Below are 21,858 nucleotides of genomic sequence, written 5' to 3' on the forward strand. Positions count from 1 at the left end.
GAAAGACTGTGCACAGATGATGACTAATTTAGGTCTGTCTCAAACATAACGCAAGACATCAGAAGACTCTGAATATGAGGACACATCATAAAAACTTAAGTGTTTCTGCATCCTTTTTAATGTCCACATTCACTGTAATTGCAATGTCCAACACATTCTCTTTTTGCGTTTCATGAAAGAAAGTCAAAGGTTTAGAACACCTTAAAGGGTCAGTAAATGGTAACATTTTATATAAAATCATCCTCTCTCATGCTCACAACTGGGTGTAACAGCTGTTGTTTATGGCTGAAGCATCTTTCCTGTTGCATAATGGGAGTGTGAGCACATATATTTTGCGCTCTGTTCTTTCCATCACTCCCAGCTTGAGGTGCTGTTCAGAACGTCAAGCAACGTTAAATTCAGGCCACCGTGACTGAACGTCAGCTGGGCTGCATTAGAGTAAATTCAGTTTGCACTAGAGCTGCCGCATGCATCATGCCTGTGTTTGCGCTAGTCTGGGTAACAGGTTTACTCGTCTATCACATGCAGCACCTGGCACTGACAGTCACGGGTGTAGTGAAAAGATTTTTTTTTTAAGGGGCGGATGGTGGACGTCCCTGAGAGTCAGTTGTTCTTTGGGTTAGGCGGGGGCCACAGGGGCCCTGGCCTGTGACTGAACCTGACGCTCTGACAGCTGTTGTTGACCTGAACCCTGCCCCCACCCACCCCACACATGCGCACACACACACACTCTCACTCCCTCCCCTAACCAGGGGATTTACCGCCCGCTGGGGCCGCCACTCCCTGCCCTACTGTAGAGGAGTTTGGAAATAAACATATTACTCAAAGAAAAAAAGAGAGTGCATCTGCAAGTTTGCAATAGGATTTATTTCACCCAGCAGAGAATAGAAAAATAGGATGAAGACAAAACATTGATGGGAAATCTAGAGACGATTTTAATTAATTGCTTACATATTTAAAAAGAAAAACAATTTCAAAGATTTGCATAAAGAGCTTTGTGCCTTCCATTTCCCTGCAACAAAGAGAAAAGTATTGTTCTTTGGGATCAATTTAAGGACAATTTAATATTTCGTTGCTCTAACTACAGCAAACAAATTCCTATAAATATTTTTTTTTCTCATTTATATGCTGAAGTGGCATTTAAGATTGGGGCTCATGATTATTACAACTGGAATACACAGCAAACAGAAAAAGATGAACAAAAGTACCACCGAGTCAGCCAGTCACATTTTGTTCAGTAATAAAGATTTTTAACTCGTGCAACTACATTTAACAAAACGTACCACTTATTTCATCTTCAGTATATTCTCATCTTGAGCATGTTTCTGTACAATTCAGGATAACATGTCTTTCCCACAGCAGTAAGTGTGACCTCACAATGGCATTAATCCATCTATGGACAGGCATCGGGAGGGATGTCCATCCTTCCCTAATGCTCTTTTTTCGTGGGATCGTGAAACTAAAACGGGCCCAGATGTTTGTCGGGTGAGAGTTTGGGCCATTGCTTTGGCTGATGGCTTTTGGTCACAGGAAGTCTAAGTGCTTTACATGTCTCTCTTTTTGAGGTCCTTTTCCATTTCACCTCCTTCAGTACGGCGCCCTGTATGTGTACCTTGTTTCATCACTGGTGAGATCAACGCTAGATCTCGTTTGAAAATTCCACTTCCATCCATCTTTGGTTTTGGACTGTGGAATGCATAGTTGCACTGGTCAAGACTGCAAATGAGTTCCATCCTGTTTTCATATTTACTCCTCTTTGGAGGATTTAGTCTTTCGAAGCGAAACCAACTCCAGAAAATTTAAAACGGCTGGAAGTTGGAGGAGGAGTTGGCGTGAATGCAGAAAAAGAAAGCGTCTCTTTCGAAGTTCACCGCTCCCCGAGAATGTTAGGTACCACAAGAGTTCATCGCAGCGAATGTTGGTTTCCCACAACATCTGACACAAAAGAATGTCGTATGTGTACCTCGTACGTTCGCTGGATGCGTCTCCCTTCCTTCTGGCATGCCGTTTAAGAGCAGCTGTCTGCTCACGTTCATCTCTCGCACACTCTAACGCTTCCTGTCTCGTCCCCAAGTCCCTATTTGCACATCTTTGGATTTTGGCTTCCACACAGCCGCTGCGAAGGGTGGAGCTGTTTTAGCCTGTGTCGTTTCATCAGTTTCTCTCGTCTTTCTGCACATTTCTCCACACTTTTCCTAAAAAGATTAAGTGCCTCTGCATAAAGGTCCTCAAGTTTGCTTTTTATTTTCGGGAGGGGGGGTAGAGGGGGTAAGAGGAAGGAAAGAATAGTTCAAAGAGGGCCCCCTTCATGCCCTCTCTCTCCGTTTTTACCTCCTCCCTGAAGCACTGCCTCTGCCATATGGAGAAGCAGTCAAGAGTTTTAATGGCCAATTCTACGAGGGAGGTTTAGTGGAGTCGTAAGCTCCCGCTGAGGAGGGGTTTCCGTTCTCCTGTTTGGGAGAGGCGCGGCAGGCAGGAGGGGGCACGCTGAATGGGGAGGAAGTGCTGCCGGTAGAAGGAGGGCGGGTCTCGGCGGGCAGGGGGTCTCTGTCTGTGGGGCGCAGAGCAGATGGCGGCAGCGGGAGGGCCAGCGGGAAGCTGGTCATGTAGAATATTCTGCCAATACGTCGCGCCACCTGAGGAAAACAGCCACATGCCAGCGTTACTTCTCACACTGTACACCCATCAGGAAGTGCACAAGGATGTACAGTACCAGTGATACAAGATGATTGCTTTCATGTCTGCTTAGATTAATGAATGCAGAATTTATTAGACATTAATTAGCTTGTTTAGGTGTGTTTGATTAGGGTTGGAGCTAAACTCTCTAGGACCAAAATTGCCTATCCCTGCTATAGGTTAATGGGGCTGTGGGCAAGGTTACGAAAGTTCCCCTACAGGTGTAAAAATTACAAATATCTTATAGCCGGAAGTTCTTCTAGCCCCCCTAAAGATGTTTTAAGTGATCCTGAAGACCATGATTTGCTTGTTCAGTTGTGTTTAATTAGGGTTGAAGCTAAACTCAGGAAAGTGGACCTCAAGAAGCAGAATAGGACACTCTTGCTCTATGGCAGGGATGGGCAACTCTGGCCATTGGGATTACCTCTGTTTGGCAGAGTTTAGCTCCAACCCTGATCAAACTCACCTGTAACACCTGCAATTCTGAAGATCTTGATTAGCTTGTTCATGTGCGTTTGATTAGGGTTGGAGTTCAATTCTGCAGGGCAGTGAGGACAGAGTTGCCCACCCTTTCTCTATGGTATATCTGCCCACTATTATTGCAACTTCTTGTCCTCTGTACAGTCCTGCTCCTGGGGAACTATTGTCCTGTAGTGTTTGGCTATGCCCTATTTACAGCTATTTAAACACATTTGAATCAGCTAATCAAGTTCTCAGGATTACTTGACAGAGAGGTGTGTTGAAGTAAGGTCTGCATGAAATCTGCAGGACAGTGGGCCCTCCAGGAGCAGGATTTGACACCCCTGTTTTTTTGTTGTTTTTTTTACCTGAGAGCGGATCTTGAGGGCAGGCCCTAGTTTCAATCCCATGTTGTTGAGCAAGTGGTCTTCCGTCAACAGTGGCAGAGTCTCGCCATCGATGGCCTGCTCTCTGAAGACCTGAAAGAGATGAATTGGCTTCAGCTGATGTTGATGAACATGCACCAATTCACTCCACATGCACACAATTCACGTGACTCTCATTCCACGGGGAGGCTCATGCACACTCAGCATCTGCAGTGAAATGAGGTGTGCTATGGTCGACAGTGGGGGTTTTGGTGATGCGTTGCGCATGCGACAGAGTGATATCCAGTGTGGTGAGATGTGTGAGACAGAGCTGTGAGTGAGAAAGATAAGAGCAGCGCAGAGCGGCCTTCTAACTTTTTAAAGTACTCTCTAGAAACATCTAAATCAAGCTATTCTGGTCTAATGTTCTCGTCTACGAATTGCAGCACATGATCTTCATTCTGTGCTGTACTGTATGTCTCCAGTAGCCCCTGTTAAAGGCAGGGGGAGGAGAGGAGGCGTCCAATGCTCTGCTCCTGCTCTTGTCCTCACCTGTGTATACTCCCCACAGCCTGCTAGGCTGCTGATGAAGCTGCACACCTCCTCCACACTCCACTTGCTGATGTCCTCGGCTGCTCCCGCCTCTTCTCCGTCCACGAAAAGACCTCCCATGGCGCCTGTGGGCCCGCCGGGCCGAGAGGAAGCAGAAATCATTAGAGACAGAAGGCCCCCTGTCCCCTTACACGCACGCTTGCGCCTACACACCGCTCTGTTATTGACCCTGCCTATTACAGAGTTTAGTAAAGGTCAGCGACAGGGCCCCTTCCTGGGGGAGGTCTCTCAGCTGGAGCAGGTAATGCATTTCAGATGGCCGAGGTTGCTCTGCACTCATTCAAGTTAGGTGTGGTAAAACACATCAGCCACTAGCCTTTAACTAGATATTAATGCGGGGCTAAACCTTATATGCTTCTTTAATGTGTTGATAGCTCTTGAAAGAATTTTTCACCACACAATTCTGTCGTGTTGTGAAAGTAACTTTGAGGGACAACCCCAAATGCATGTTCCTGCCTTCTTTCATTTTGTCAGTGACCGAATTTTAGCTGTTGGAACTATTTTTTAAGAAGTCGTGTTTGTGTGCTGGTTCGCTCTCTGTCTCATCCAATCAAAGGTATGATGGGACTTGTATGTTGGTATACTGGTGCATTTTTGTGTGTGAGCCAAAATCTTTTTGTATGTTGCATGTTCAGTATTTGCTAGAATGCCTGAGGAGGGTTAGCTCAGCTTCTCTCTGAGTTGGTCACTTCCTCATTAGGAGACTCATTTTCCATTAAAACTTGCTCTGGGCTTGCTTGCACTCTGGGCTCAATTTCTCAGTTTCTCTAACTCTCGTGTTCACTCTTTCTGTCTCTCTGAGGACAAGGAATAACTATTTGAACTCCAGATTTTACAGATTGTTAAAGTTGAGGAGCAGGCATATGGTGTCACTAACACTAGTGCTGTGTATGTTCGTTTTAAATAAGGAGTGCATCAGGCGAGTTTGCTGAATTGGAATTGGAGGATTTCGTATATAAAAACTGTCCCTAATGGCGCTTTTCCACTGCGTGGTACGACTCGGCTCGGCTTCAGAACGGCACGGCACGGCACGCCTCAGTTCGGCTCAGTTTGCCTCTACTGCCGTGACTCCTGAAAAACTTTTTAATTCTGCGTCGCTCCATCACGCTCTCGCTGGATCCGCTCCTCGGCTATCAATGAGAGGACAGTCTGTACTTCCTCGACTGACAACGAAACAGACGTTTTTTGGTTGTTAAAAGAAAGGTGCGCTCATTCAAAACAGTCGCATTCGATCCTTCGCTGGCTGCTGATTTAAATCTAGCGGGTCTGTTGTGTCTCGTGCCGCAAGTTCAATGACGCCGGCAGTGACGATTTTCTCCGGCCAATCAGTGATCAGCAGAGTTTACACGTCACGTTTTGGTAACGGTATGGTTCGCTTGGAACCTCGACCGAGGTGGTACTAAAAAAAGTACCAGGTACTGTACCCAGTGGAAAACCCCCCAAAAGCGAGCCGTACTGAACCGTACCGTGCCGTACCATGCAGTGGAAAAGCGCCATAAATGTCTCTAAAATGCAGTATCTCTTATTGGATGTGATTGGGTTTTGTTATCTGAATTCTAAAGAGCTGTAAACTTACCGGTGTGAAAGTAAGGGCTGGTGTATGGAAAGGTGAAGGGCAGAGCTTGTCCAGGCAAAGTGGGTAAGGGTGGGATTCCTGGTGGCAGGTATTTGGCCTCGCTCTTGCTCAGTCCTGATGTGAAGAGGTGGTGGGTTGGTGACTCTTGGCCAGTGGAGCTACATGGAGCACTGAGCCTTCCTGAACCCTCCCCCAGCTCTTTCACCGCTTCACTAGACTTGGTCACATCCTTGCCTTGGCACACCTCTGAACCGAGACCATGTCCGTCAACTTTGGAAAGCCTCTCAGGCCTGTCTTCCCCAACCTCTGCATCATTCTCAAAGTCTTTCATGTCTTCATCCTGTCCCTCTATTTCTCCGTCCCGTGCACAGCCCTCCCCAAGCATCTCTTTAGTCTCAGATGAACCCCCTTGTTGGTCCCCTCTGAGTGGTCCTCCTTTCCTCAAGCTCTTCCTGTTGCTAAGGTCTTTAGAGGAAGTGCCTGCTGCTGCCCCCTGGTGGTTGAGGGAGAGTAATGGGGTGTTGTTGTGCCGCAAAACCAGCATGGCGTTGCGGCGATTGAGCTCTTCTCGGAGTGGGTGGCCCTCTGGGATTTCTTGCAGGCTGCGCAAGGCAGGGTGTTCTGCAGGGAGTCCAGGATGCAGGCCCAGCGGGTCCGCCAGCAGTCGCTGCCTGTGGAGGTTCTCTAACTCCTTCTGTCTCAACAGTTCAGCAGACATTTCCAACCTGGAGGAACAATCCACAATCAGAGAGACGCGCTGCAACTTGGAAATAAATATTTCCTGAGAGAAGCTTGCAACTATTACATAATAATATGAAATTCCACACATCATCAATTAATTCTATCTTTTGCTATAGTACAAGCAGTTGCTCAAACATCAATTTAAATAAGAGTCTGAGACACGTTTCTCTGTGCAGCTCTATAACATTACCTAGCAAGATTCTGTTTACGAAGAATCTCCTGTTGACGGGCGAACATCTCTGCCTGAGCAGGCTGCAGGAAACCATAACCTACAGGACAATGGCAAAATAAGAAATACATCTATCTGTATACAATATACATCTAGTGTTCACAATTTTTTCACATTATTCAACATGGTAATCAATACAGTTGCTCCAAATAAATGATGCTAAACCTTTTTGCTTTGAGTCATTTTTGCAATTACATTTTACCAACTGGTCTCAAGGTCATTTTTAGTGGATATACAAAGTCAGCTCTTCTCAAATTCACACAGGTGTCCCAGCAGAGTAACACAGGTATAGTTTATGACATTAACTATGGACATGTTACATGTTTGACCACAAGAAAGTGTCCTTTTGTATAATTTTAAACCTAACAAACCTCAAGTATTGTTTGAAAAGTCCACTTGTGCTTTATTCATTTAAATGCTATTGTACAACACAGAAGTTGATATTTTGTTAAATGATGCAAAGACAATTGTATATTTTTTTGTGTGTGTAAATTATTTTGAGGGGCTACTGTAAATGTGAGACAAATCTAAATCTAAATAGCTTGATCAGAGACCTTTCTTGAATGTGTATATGGGTGGAAAATAACCCATAACCCATTAAAGGAACTCCCAGGTTAAATGAGCTTGGAGTTAATGTGAGGGTGTGTTACATCTGGCAGAGCTAGCTCACCTGGGGCTTGGCAGAGGGCAGAAGGCATGCCCAGGAACGGGGGACGCAGGTGAGGCCCCAGAGCAATGTGAGGAGCATTCTGCGGGGACAGCAATGGAGGAGGGTGCGATATGTCTCTGTGTACACAAACAAAAAACACCATCATCAACCAACTGCTACTGTTTTTCTACGTCTCCATCGCACATGACTAGCACTGCAACAGTATTGTACAATGTTTGCAACTTCTGTTGCTGTTCTTACTGGCACGGGATGTGTACCTTTAGCAACCTGCTTAAAGTCATCATGAAACAGTGTTAACAACACATTTAACTTTTTAAGACAGTGAAACAAAAATATTTTAGATTTAGATTGCAAAGATCATTTTTTTCTTTGGAGTAACGTACACACATGAATCACTCAAAATAAACAAAGAACATGTATAAGTGCATGTCATGATGACTTTAGTAAATTGTTACTTACATGCAGTTTCTTATTGTGTGGTGTTATGGTAATGATACAGGGTTTTTCTAACAGTTTACATCTGTACCAGACTGTTAATGATATAGATTTCCAACAGTCTAATACGGCTGTGTGGTGTTATTGTAATGATTCAGGATTTTTAAGCCAGGTACAGCTGTACGGTGTTATGGTAATGACACAGGATTTTAACAGTCTGTTTTAGTTATGCTGCGGTATGCTAACAATACAGATTTCCAACAGTTTAATATGTTCATGTGGTGTTACGGTAATGATTCAGGTTTTTTAAGGAGATACACAGTTAAACAACATTATGGTAATGAACAGGTTGCCAACAATCTGTTACTACAATGTGATGGTGCAATGTACTAGCAATACAGGTTTCCAAAGTCTAATACAATATGGCTGTGTGGTGTTATGGTAATGCTGCGTTCTCTTCCATCGGTTATTTTTATCGCTCCCCCCGGTGCACGCGAGCCACCGTAGCCCCTCATCAGTCCTGTCACGCTGCGGACAGCGGCACTGTTTGTATCCTTGCCCCCCCACCACCACCACCACAACCTCCATCATCTCCTCGCTCTCGCTCCCTCCCTCTTGCTCTACCGCGCTCTGTGGCCCTGCCACTCTGGTAATGAGGCCTGAATGCACAATAAGAGCATGTCATACTCCGACAGCTGGGGCGGCCCCCCAGCCTCGCCCGGGCTACAGGCTGAAGCACCCACTAATTAACACAGTTCTTCCTCTTCCACCCCAACACACATGCATACATCCCCCTCCTCTTCCTGTCTCTCTCCGCTGTATTCAGCCAATAAAAAGGTGGCGTGTCGCGTAGCCTCAATTATATTTTTTTCCTTTTGTACAGGCGGAGAACACAGGCTGTTCGTATACAATACAGCGGCTGCCTTTATTGAGCCCTGGCGGGGGAGAAGAAAATGAGAGGAGGGGTAAGGAGAGAAAAGGAAGGAGGGGAAAATATGAAGACGTGTACTATGACTGCTAGTGGCGAGGTGTTGAAATCCAGGCAGATGCTGCAGTGTCTTTTTAAAGCTTTTTACTGCTCCTATGCCAATGCAAGCCCCTCCATTTACAGCAACTCTTCACTGAGCCCCTCAAAACTCACGCTCACACATGCATAAATATAAATGAAACCCAATGTGCCTGAAGCAAGCGAAAGAACAGCGCAGTTGCTTTGTACTTGTGACTGAGCAACGCTTGCTCCAGGGGGAGAGAGACTGAGCAACACAGCACAACACAAACACATAAACATCCAAATAGAAGAGACGAAAAAAAACACAAAAAAAACCCATCAGAAATGAGGAGAGAAGCCACATTTTGCTGTGCTCTACTTAGGTTTTACGTCATTTCGTAGCTAAATAGCCCTTGCGTGTCTTCCTTGAGCAAAAACAAAGAAGAAATCTAAAAAACAGAGGGAGACATGGAATGAGTGTGTGTGTGTGTGTGTGTGTGTGTGTGACAGAGGGGCGGAGGAAGGTGTGGAGAGACACAAAGGGGGGAAATCATCGATCGATCGGGCGGCTGTTGAAATGTTAATGCTAATCGTATAACCGCTTTCCGGCGGTGCCTCGCACTTCTGTGGCAGCTCCAATTAATCTGGAAGAAGGCAGCGCGTGACCTTGGGGCCGGGAGTCGGGCCGGCAGCCCAGCCATGCTTATGTAATTACACTGTGAAGTGTGTAATCACCTGGCCTAATCCCTCAGGCCTCACAATTAGCCCGGGCGGCGCTGGCCAGGCCTGCCAAACTCTGCGCCGCCCTGCGTGGCCCACAGATGAATAACGGTCAATTAAAGCTGCATGACTGGGGCCGCGAGGCGTCCGCTCGATAGTAATTAGCTGTAATCATGGGGAGACGTGCCCGGCAGACGTGCTTCTCCTTTTATAGGAAGCAATTTTGGAATGAGGCAAGCATTAACCGTTTCACTCTGGGTCTTTGGCCCACAGAAAAAGAAAAATGGGGTAGAGAGCAAGGAAAAAACAGAGCGATATGACAGATAGCAGGGACTCTGATTCTGCTTTAATGTGTATTCTAACATATAATATTCAAAATGTAAATTTAAAAGCTGCAGTGTTTGACTAGTGGCAAAAAAAAAAAGTTAACTTTTTTCTGTGCAATAAAGAGATTCACCCAAAAATTAAAATTCTCTCACAGATCGAATTTAAATGATATTGATATTTAAAAAATTTCTCAGTGTTACTACCCCATTTACTTTCATTCTTTAGAATATCTTTTGTGTTTCACAGATTAAAAAAAATAATACAGTAAATGATGACAGTATTTTAAATCTTGGGTGAAGCATCCCTTAAAGTAGAGATAGAGGGAAGTATTTTAACATTAAAAGAAATTGCACGAGGCAGCTTTAAAAATGTGTTAAATTTATTTCCAGTACACTGACTGCTTCTCAGTTTACTGGCTTAATTACCTCTACATCTTTTGAGAAATGCCTCCGTTCCTCCACCCTGCTCCGTCTATCCTTTTCTCTATCTGTCGATCTCTCTCTAGCTCTCTCTCGCAACCTAGCTGGCGGTAGGGCAAGTAGACGCCACTTGTGTTCGCTCATGTGTGACGACCTGTCAGAGTGGCAGCGGCGTCGCTCCCTGCCTGAAAGCAACGGCGGTGTGGAGCGTTGTGCATATGTGTGTGTGTGTGTGTATTTGTGTGTATGTAAAGGCGGAGGCAGAGCACCATACTGGCCAGACGAGAAAGAGAGAGAGAGAAAAGTGGAGCGGAGCTGACAGGATGGCCCTTAATGAGAGGAGCGCGGGGGATTAGCCGCTCGCCACACCGTGCCCGCCTCGCCTTGACTCGAGGCGGGAACACATTTGCACAGGAAGCACATTAAAATGCATAAGGCTCTTGCTCACCCACCGCCCCCCACCCCAGACCACTGTCTGTTGCTTGTGCTGCCCCACATGCCAAACACATTAGGATTTGCCTTGCAGATTCCCTAAATGCAATCTGCCATTTAAACCCAGACAAATGGCCGGCCGTGGCTGCAGGACTATTGATCTTGGTAATGATTTGTTTTTAACAATAGCCACTAATGGGCGTCAGATAATCAATTATGGAGAGTCGATAGAAAGGTGAGCTTGAGGAATGGCTTCCGGCTCACCGTTTTAGCCTGGTCGACTCTCTGTCGATGCTTTAGAGGGTTTGCAATGTCACACGGTCTGTGCTAAAAGCTTATAGCCCACCCAAACATCCAGGTCAAACACACACACACATATATCTATCTATCTATCTATCTATCTATCTATCTATATTTATAGATAGATAGATAGATAGATAGATAGATATAGAGAGATACATACATAGATATAGACAGATATATACACACATACATATATCAACTGTCATATTCTCGGACGAAATTTCGAAGACTGCACTGGTTGCTCTTTTACATACAATTTTAATGAATAGGGACTGAAGTTTTCAAGCTTTATAAAGGACATAAAAGCACCATATATGTATCCAAAAGTGTTTCTGTGAACTGATTTTGCAAACCAAATTAAATGATTAATGCAAAAGATCCAACTCGAAAAGTTCACAAATTGCTGTTTTTCTCATTAACTCTTAAAAACATGCCCAGCACACAAGTCATATAGACCACTTGTAACACTTTTATGGCCCTTTTTTTTTTGGCATTTTGTAAGCTTGAAATCTTTGGTCCATGCTCATTGTAATTGAATAGAAGAGAAAACAGTTTCTCATATTGTGTTACAAAGAAGGTAAAGGTGAAGGTGAGAGGTTTGTAACAACCTGAGGGCGAGTAAACAATGACATAATTGGGTACTTTAACCCATAAATGTGCATTGTATCAGTTTTACAATTTTCCGAGCTCAAACAAAAGAGTCAAACAAAGGGTTAAAGAACCGATGAACAAAAAAATGAGCTTGTAGAAGCGAGAAAAAAAAAAACACTTTCCTCCCTCCCTCTTTTCACCCACAACCTAGGAAGTGTGCAGGCCTCGTTAACATCAGCGGTCCTGTGTGGCTAATTACCGTGAGCTGGCGGAGCTGCGGCGGCTGGCTGGTCAAAGCTGCATGCTGAGCTCCTGACATGATGCTGCGCTGGGCCAGGAACCGAACAGAGTTCCCCCACCCACGCTGGGCGACCCCTCCCAATTCACTTCCTCCCTACCGCCTCGCCTCGCCGGCCCATTATCGATCCTCCAGCTTCCCGCGCCACATAAATAATCGACAAGCAATTACCTGCCTACTCCCGCTGCCCGGGCTTTGTTTGGAGGCGGAGGGGAGCGCCGCAAGCACAGTGGCCTTGCTGAGATGAGGAGAGAGGGAGGAGGAAAGATATTCGGGGGGAGAAACCTTGCAGGGAGGGGGAACGGCGTGTGTTGTCCTAGCGACCCGTTCGGTCCTGAGCCCTATAAATGCCTCATGACAAGATCAAATCGAACAGGGTTGCAAAGAGGTCATACGCAGAGATCATACCCACTGGCACATCCCATTAAGTGGATTTTCTATTCTTTCCGTGGCCTTAACGCCAACTTCCATTTTTCCCTCCCTTTTCCCTCTTCCGTTACTTTGGTGCATAATTCAATTTTTCCCTCTTTTCTCTTCGGCAGGCAGTCACCCACTCCAACATGCATGCAGTATTCATTAGAGTCGGATGTTGGCTTCATTATTAATGTAAAATATTCATGTTATTTTAAAGCTTAGCATTTTTTCCTGTATCCGTGGTCTTAAAGTGTGCCTCAGAGGTTTCCATTCAGCAGAAGGGCATTTATCAACCAAACGCACATGCACGCTTACATCTCATCCACTTTTACACTACAATCTAGAGTCAATGTGTGGTTTCAGCCACTGTCCAAGCGATCTCTTCTGTGTAAATCTAAGTTTTCCTTAAACGAGGTGACAGCATAACAAGTAACAAGGGATAGGGTATTTTGTCAGTTGTTTGATCTCTATTTCTGCATCGCACTAGGTAGTGCCATCCACTGTGAAATCTCATTGGCCCAAAGTCTTTTGCCACATAATTTGACAGTAAACTTTTTAGTCGAGATAGTGATAGATGCTTGTCACTAAAACTTGTTGCATCATGTCTGGTTAGGACACCATGTTGGGTTGTAATATGTTCTGGCCATTTCAAAGCAAAAGGAGGAGAGACTAATATGACAGACTGAACATACATTTAGTTTACAATCTGATATTTTAGATCAAAAGCATGCAAAAGAGAGATTCCAAAGAACACGATTTTGTGCATGTGCATTACCGCTCAGGGAAGTGTGCGTCTCTGTGTTGGGGAAGGCCCTGCTTGCGCCGCTGGCTGGAGGAGCTGCCTGCAGTGGGGATGTGAGCTTCCATTCCTCCCGGGTTTCTAACGGCAGCCATGGCTTCCTGACGCACACGCAGCAGCTCTGTGAATGGAAGGAACAGACCAGTTAAATTGAGAAACCCGTCCGGTCTGTGTTGTCAGCGCCAAATCTGTCAGTCTAGCTCTGAACCAACACTGTAAGATTCAGTCCAAGAGTCCCAGAGCAGGATACGTTAACCGCCACACAGGCAAGACTTCACACTCCACCGCAAATAAGAATCTGTAAGATCTGTTTAAGAAAAACCAGGGTCATATATTTCAGAGTCACTTCTACACTGTTCAACATGGAGATCCCAATTAAGCCCTGAGCATTATGGCACATAAATGTAGGTGAAACACATTGTTTATTGACAAATAGGGCTGGGCGATAAATCAATAACGATAATTATCGCAATATAATTTTCCTTGATAAAACGATAACAGTTGGTGATGCAGTGCAAGCGCACTAGAGCAGAAGCGTTCACTCGCTGACGAGTCTCGGTCACACAAGCACTAAACAGCACGGTGAGATCCAGTGTAAAGCACTTGAATTCAAGAACACAAATGATTTGGTGATTTAAATTAGTTTAAAGCCAGAAAAAACAGCTGACAAACAGGACAAACACTGTGCGCAACGATACAGTCAGAAGGCTTTTCAGTCTACAAACTGCCATCATTTACCATGGATTTACTGTATTAACAGTAACTGCACCATGGTATTGTGGCAGAAATGTGGGATATTCATATTGAATTTTATTATATTATTAACATAGACATGTATTGAATGTATTAATGGAGTAATGGAGTATAATTATAATAGTTATAGAATTTGTGCATTTATACTAAATGTACTTAGACTACTGTTTTTCATACAAATACCAAGTAACCATATAGTTACATTTTTATTGAGTGGTATTGAGGTGCTATATGTGTGGTTTTAACTGGGGTTATCATGATCAAAATGAATGCTACTATGGAAAAACAATGGTTCATTTTAATAAAACTGAAATAGTCAGAATAATTAAGAATAATTGAGGTTGCTACAATTTATCCAGATGTTAATGATTCTGATAATGAACATAAATTTACATCTGCATCCAAACTCAAACATCAAATGTGCATTTCTAAGAGACTTATTATTATCAGGCAACACAAACCTGTTTCTTGATTTGAAACAATATCTCTCATTAGAACATGCAGAAACTAAGAAACAAATTTTTCTATTAAGGTATTTATGTTAAGGAATTGACTAAGGTTATTTTGTTAAGGAAAAATGACTGGAAAAGTGAAAAGAATTCAAAAATGCGAAACGTTTGTCATGTTCTGACCATAAAGAGTAGTTTAAAACCACAATTAATGGTCTGGTTTTTACAACTTTCACTTTGGTGACAGAAAGAAAGATTTGACATTTATTGTAATGATTATCGATATTGACTGATATGAAAAAAATTGATAATTCTTTGGCCAAATCGTCCTGCCCTATTGACAAATATAAGATATTTAATTAAAATAAACTCAGTTTGACTCCATTTGAGGTATCATTCATGTTCGTAGCATAAAACAGTGCAGGATGTGCTGGAATATAATAGTTAAGAGTTAGTTCACTAATCCTTAGCAAACAACACTAATAAAATGCAATAAAATAAAACAAAGCTAGAAAACAACTATATATAAATAATTATGATTTAAGCTGTTTTGAGATATCATGACTGAAATATAAGTGGGCCGCTGGTCTCCCTCCTGAATCTGTGATGTTAGACCAGCCCAGACCATCTCCCAACATTACCAAACTAACAGGGTCACAACAGGAAGCGCACTCTCTAATGAAAGGGTGTTAAATAGAAAATCCATCCTGCATGCCTCCCTCTCTTCCTCTCCCTCACTCTCATCTCTCGCTCCCTCTCTCCTCTGGCCCTTTTTTAATTAGATGGTTCCCTCGGGAGCTGGCGGCCATTTCCGAGGCTGGCGTGTGGGCCTGAGTGATCGGGTCGGAGGCACCGCGACAGATATTAATGTGCACAGGCCCGCTGTATTGATCTGTTTATTGCACTGCCCCGCGGGGGCCCGGACTGACAGCGGACAAACCTCTAACAGCTCGTGAGAGGGAATAAAAAAAGAATGAAAAAAAAGGAAGGAAAAGCACCGTGGAAAAGCAGCAAAGCTTGTCATTTGGTCACATGCTCATTCCAGATTACCCCAAAAATTTGTAGTCTGTCCACACACACATTATAACCTGCTAGAAAATCTGGCTAATGCTTATAGATGGCTGCATCCGAAATCGCATGCTTCCAATATAGCATGTCCGAATTCACAGCATTCATAAAACAGTAGGCAAAAGTATGACCCACTCAATACTATCCCATGAACCCACAAGAAAGGATCTGTGAATGGCAGTGACACTGGTAGGTCATATGACAATGACACATACTATACACATTTACACTAAATAGAACATACGTTTTTTTTTAATGGTCGCAAAGTAATTACATATTTAAAAGAAGTGCCTAATCAGAGAGTGTTTTATGGAAAATGGTAGCTGGTTTCTATTATGTCACTGATACTCCTACCTAGACCATCTCGGACAAGCAACAAACCTTCTAATATCCATCTGCTGCTGCCACCACCATGTTCCAAAACACACCTATCGGCTTTCCAGCAGGGTAAAACAGTCCCAAAATCTAGTAAAACTCAAAGCTGCTCTGAAGCCCTTTCCTCGGCTGCCCACAGTTGAATTATTCCCTTTAACCTGCAACAGAGTTAGCACAGGGTCACCTGGGGCTGCATGTACAAGCACACCACTCATCCAAACAGTGACATCCTGACACCCATGCTACCATCTCCCACCCACATTCACCTCGCATCCTCTGTCACACCCCGAATTTGCATCATCTGAGTCAGTATCTTTAACTACGGAGATCTGGTCTCCTCTGCACCACGTACATACAGAGCTCCCGTGGTAAAGCATTGGCAGGCCTTTGAGAGCTTCTGTATGGCACAACAGGTCCACGTGTGCCAGGAGCAGCTGACAGACACAGTACTCATCGGGAATTCTTTCAGGGGGATGACAGATCCAAAAGCAACTCGGAGCAGCCCAAGCCTTTTTTCTCTTTTTCAAATTCACTCTCATTCAGGGGCGTCATGCACCTAGTTTTTTGAGGAGGCACCAGTGACAGTTCTGACTCACTTACACGAGCGTAGGATGTGTCAGTCTAGTGAAATTCATTCTGTTTAGGTTCAAATCCTATTTCACTAGAATATTTTCACTAGGCTTGGTGTATAACAACAACAACAATACTTCAAAAAATATATTGTAATAATTTTTACACAATAATAATAATGATTATAATAAAGTAATATTCTGAAATGTTACAATTTAAAATAACTTTTTAATTTTTCTGTGTTCTATTTATATATATTTATATTTATTTATTTTATTTTATTTTTTTATTGATTAATGTGTTGCAGAGCTGAATTTTCAGCAGTCATTACTCCAGTATTCAGTGCTCAAGACATATTTCTTATTATAATCAATGTTAAAAACAGTCGCGCTGCAGTAAATTTTGTTTCAGGATTATTTGATGAATAGAACGGACAAAAGAACAGCATTTATTTGAAACAGAAATCTTTTGTAACAGTATAAATGTCTGTAATTTTTTATCAATTTAATGGTGTCCAGGCTGGATAAAAGTATACTTTTTTCTTCCAAAAATAAACATAACCCAAGTTTACCCCAAACTCTTGAATGGTAGTGTGTGTGTATAAAAATTGTATATTATAAATATTCAAAGAAAGAGACATGTCATCAAGCATAAAGAGATATTTTGCATTCAAAATCCAGCCCAAAATGCAAAGGGACATGGGCCCCATCAATCTGAATGGCCACAACGTTGAGTTATAGAAACTGCATCATAGCCAAATCTAAAGGTGCACAACACCTTATACCCCCCAAACGCGCACACACACAAACCTATCCGCGCCTCCTTCACGGCCTTTCATTTCAGGGCCTCCACTTCAAACACATGAAAGGATGCTCTGCGGGGATCAGGCGAGAAAGAACGAGGGAGGAAAGAAAGAGAGAATATAAAAGCAGGGCTGTGCGTGGAGAGTTCTGGGGGAGTGTGTGCGTGTGTCTGGGGGGGGAATGGTCAGAAGGGCCTGGCCCTACTCTCCGCCTATGTCAAGGGGTCTTTGGAGCCTCTACTGTATAGAACCCAACACTGCATCAACACTTCCCGACACACTTCAGAGGCACACACGAGGGGGTGGGGTGAGTGGTGGAGTATAAAGACAGAGCCATAAGGAAGGTGCAGAGATATGAAGAAAGGAAAGGAGCCAGATAGAAAGAAGGCATCTCAAAGGAGAGAGCAGGGAGATAGAGGCACGTGGAGGTAAAGAAGAGAGCAGAAAACACACAGAAACACAGCTGGGGCTGACGCTTCCCTGCGCCAGAGAGGTTTCTCTGAAAACTCACTCCAGAAAAGTCAAAAGCAACTCTCTGTGTGAGCTATATAGCGCTGAAGAAACAACAAAAAACAAATAAGAACATAAATTAAAAGCGACTTGAGGACAAAGGGGGGAAAGCAAGTAAAATATGAAGGAGTGGGAAGGGAATGTTTGGGACAGACAGCCAGTCAGAACCAGCAAATTTGTCAGAAGCACTGCAAATCTAAACATTAGAAAAGTGTTGAATAAAAATAAATATAAAAGATTTAAATTATGTAAAAATTAGAAAAAGTCTTTATGTATTCAACCTTGCATCATTCCAAACCGGTATTACTTTGGAATAAAAAAAGGAGAATTTTGAAGATAAGTGATTGCAGTCACAAAAAAGGTTATTCTGGCTTCGAAAAGGATGCAAATGCACCATAAAAGCATCATAAGAGTGGTCCATACAACTTGTGCATTTTATTAAAAGATTTTTGAAGCCATACAATACATTTGTATAAGAACTGAAATTTAAGTTCTTATTTACTGATAATCTTCCTCTCCAGAGAGCTGTAAACAGCTGTGACCAGACTGAGTCAATTAGTCAAACCCGAGAACTGAATGTGTCCGACTTGTGAACTGAATCAGCTGATTCATTAAAAAAGGACAAATGTTATGATACTGATTTGGTGCTTTTGCATCCACTTTGAAATTTTAAAAGGATCCAACACAAAAAGATTATTTATTCACCAATTGGACATTGTTGTCAGCGATCAACTTACATTTCTGTCTTTCTGTCTTTTATATTTCTGAAGCTTGAAAATCTCAGTACCAGTTGCATTGTAAGTGCATGAAAAAGAATGACCAGTGCAATGTCTCATTTTGTGTCATACAGATCTGGAACGACACAAGGATGACTAAACGATGACATTTTTGTCTAAACCAGTACCTTAAAAAAACTGAAGAAACCTCACAGATGTATACAGTAGACCATTGGGTGAAAAGGTGAGAATAGGTATCTCACTCATCAAAGTCCTGGCAGCCAGGCATGCTGGCAGCGGTTGACTGGCACGGCCTTATCGTAGGCTTATGAGCTCAGCGTGCAGGGGCAAGCCAGCACGCTCGCATTCCTCAGGGGAGGAACAGCACCTTGGCCTGGTGAGTCTGTTTTCAATGGCAACCATTATGAAACCATACACCTGACATTTTTCCAGAAATCTAGGGGAGGAACCGACTGTGACCCTGCAAATCACGCGGCTGCTTTCACTCGTTGGATTTCCCACATACGGGTAAACGCCCTGTCTTTTCTTCTCAGCTTCAGATTCCTTTCCACAAATAACCACACCTTTTTTTAGGTGGTTGCGGTGGATGTGAGGAGTAGAGATGGAGAGTGGAAGGAAGTTGAGCTGGGAAAGTGAAAGGGAGGAGTGCGAATGATGAGACGAGGGAAGATTCGACAGAATCGGGAAGGGAATTGTCTGTGAATTCATCCTCAACGTGCCTCGGTGCAACGGTAGAAACTATTATAGAGAAACTATTAGGTGGAGGTGACAGGAGAGCGCAGCACCACTGTCATAAAATTCCAGACGAGAACGGCACATACAGTGGCACTAATTTCTTACAGATGTACGAGAGGGGCAATTAAACCCTTTATAGCGTTTCCCCCCTTTGGATTTGCAAGCAGTAATTAAGAATCATTACTGATCAAATAAAATGTAAAGTCGTACGCTCTCAGATTTAGCAAGAATGTGAGATTGATTCAATTTATGCTACCGAAAAAAAGGCCATAAAAGCTGGATGCAATTAACGGTTTCTCAGAGAAAAACGTCAACAAGGCTCTAGAGCGCAGTTAAGATGTATCCAAACAAATAAAACAAAATGATGCTCACTAAATTTCGGTTTACAAATCTTACAAATCCGCATCCGTTAACCCTGGTACCTCGTCAGTGATCGTAAATTTGAAAAGGCACAAGAAAAAAAGAGCAAAGGAGCCGTTTTCATGGTGTTGGTAATTTAGAGGGTTGGCTTGCAGCCAATCAAAGGGCCAAATCGATCCAGTCGACCTCAGGGCCCAATGGCAGTGTTATTTACTATTGTGTGTGGCAGTAGTCACAGATCACCCACTCTGACATCCTACCGTTGGGTGGGCTGAGACCGCAAATAGAATTGTCAGTAATCTCCACAGTCGAGCTCTAGCTGTTTGTGTGGTATCCAGGAATAAGACTACATGGGTAATTAGAGCGGATACAGAAACAAGCTCACACACACACACACACACACACACACACACATACACAGGTGACGCACACTCACCGTGGCTCGGGACGCCCATGTTGTTCGCCAGCTGGTACAGGCGCTGCTGCTGCTCCTCAAAAGAGCCATGCTCATTCAGAGCTGACATCATGCGCCTGTAGTGCTCCTCGGGGGTCATGTGACTGCCCGGCTCCAGCGCAGGCGTGTGAGAGTTCTCTGTGGGATGAGAAGCAGCAAAATTCAATCAGCTGGTCCCAAACTATGTGATCTTATGTGAGATGTTTGAGTGTTTGAGTGAAGGAGAAGCCTATGTGCGGTTCTCCTTGGTACGCTGGGCGGCAGTAACTCAAGCCAGCGCATGGGGAGAGATTCTTGGGGGAGAGATGGGGAGGAGGAAGAGAGGTGGAAGGGGGGATATTTTACCCTCCTCATTGAAACCGGAGCTTGGCCCCGGGCAGGCGAACAGAAGCAGTGCGGCCCAGCGCAGGGGATGGGGGAGTGTGTTCTGCCAAGCGCCAGATAATCCACCCGAGAGGCTTCAGGTGTGTGTGTGAGTGTGCTCATGTGGATGATGTTTTAAGGCATTGTGAGTATGAACACTTTTGCTCTATGTCTGTGTGTGTGTGTGTGTGTGAAAGAGATAGAGAGAAAGAGAGATTTTAAAAGACTATCAGAGAGAGATTTTATGAATGTCTTTATTAGATAGAATGCTAAAGAATCATTAAATTATCATTATCAATGCTGAAAACATTTGTGCTGCTTAATATTTGAGTGTGGAAATCAATATATATTTTTTTTTATTTCTGATGAATAGAGAGTTCATTTGAAATAGAACTCTTTTGTATCCATTTTGAATTAAATTCCATGTGAATTACACTTCCTAACACACAAATTTGAATTACAACTGTACTTTCTGTTTGCTACCTCATTTCAATTTCAGGAAATTTCACGGCATTCTCAAATCAGTTTTGAATGACACACAAACCTGCTCCAGGAGACATGACGGTTCGGATCTGAGGTGTAAAGCTGCTTGTATTATGGTCTGTCGGTGAACAGTCCATGTTAAGTCCAGCCTTTGCAGCTTTTCAGGCTGCTTTGTTCATTAAAGGTAATACCTGCTGCACTGAGATCAGTACTACCCTCCAGCTGTGTGTGTGTATTTCTGTGGCTGTGTGTGAGGTAGGACCTCAGACAACAACAGCTGCTACACTCTCAAACTACACACATGTGCACACAAAGGCACACACATTGCTGTGTTGTTTGGGTGTGGTGATGGATCACAGACACAAGACATTAGATCAGCGGCATTCCAAAGCCATGCTAATCCACAGCGGGTGACCGACGCAAGCCAACTGTAATTCACAGGACTAAAACACACATAACACCCATTTATCATTCTCACTGCAGCAGCCGTACTGATTGGCTACATGGTGATGAGTGAGCAGATAATGCCTCAAAATAAAACGCTGTCCAAACACGAGAGATCGCAGATGACTGATTATTGGGTGTGGATGTGTTGCGACACATACAGATGTCACATACTAGATGCAGTTATGTGAAATTCTATTATTAGAATATTGGATTGATACAAAAATAAAGTAATATTTAATTAAATATTGATCAACATTACTTTTTTGTATTCCAGAATGAATAACTCCACCCACAGTGAAATCTCATTGGCCCAAATTTCTGTGATTTGGTGTTTGGTAATTTAATGTCCTTGGGAATTTTGACAATCTTCATATTAATGTATTAATGTATTATTAAGTAGTATTAATGACCTCAGCATGGCAGACATGCACTATATTGCCAAAAGTATTGGAACACCCCCCTTCTAATGAACAGGTTTGACTACTGTAGTAATTTCCATGAGTACAAATTTTAATGTTTAAGCATATAATGATATTCTAGGGAATTGTGTTAATTTTATAGCAACAGTTTGGACAGGACCCTTTTCTATTCTACATGACAATGCCTCTAAGACAATGTTCAAATAGAAATGATTGATTGATTCAGTGTGGAAGAACTTGACTGGTCTGCAGAAAGCCAAGTCCTAATCCCAGCTGAAC

General features: G+C 43.4%; 1 protein-coding gene across 6 annotated transcripts in view; it reads right to left on the minus strand.

Moving 5' to 3' along the window:
• Positions 1 to 848: 848 nt before the first annotated feature.
• The window catches only part of samd11 (sterile alpha motif domain containing 11), a 76,166-nt gene continuing 55,156 nt past the window's right edge, over positions 849 to 21,858 (minus strand). For 5 of the 6 annotated variants that reach the window (XM_058764102.1, XM_058764097.1, XM_058764099.1 and 2 more), the window contains 8 exons: positions 19,850 to 20,005; positions 13,031 to 13,175; positions 7,329 to 7,444; positions 6,620 to 6,698; positions 5,689 to 6,413; positions 4,053 to 4,177; positions 3,504 to 3,614; positions 849 to 2,636 (listed from right to left, as the gene is read on the minus strand). In XM_058764102.1, coding sequence (XP_058620085.1) covers positions 2,394 to 2,636; positions 3,504 to 3,614; positions 4,053 to 4,177; positions 5,689 to 6,413; positions 6,620 to 6,698; positions 7,329 to 7,444; positions 13,031 to 13,175; positions 19,850 to 20,005 — 1,700 coding nt within the window. In that variant the 3' untranslated portion in view covers positions 849 to 2,393. The remainder of the gene's footprint in view (positions 2,637 to 3,503; positions 3,615 to 4,052; positions 4,178 to 5,688; positions 6,414 to 6,619; positions 6,699 to 7,328; positions 7,445 to 13,030; positions 13,176 to 19,849; positions 20,006 to 21,858) is intronic. The other variant, XM_058764098.1, reaches the window with a different exon arrangement.

This window comes from Onychostoma macrolepis, chromosome 23 (genome assembly GCF_012432095.1).
Source record: "Onychostoma macrolepis isolate SWU-2019 chromosome 23, ASM1243209v1, whole genome shotgun sequence".
NCBI lineage: Eukaryota > Metazoa > Chordata > Actinopteri > Cypriniformes > Cyprinidae > Onychostoma > Onychostoma macrolepis.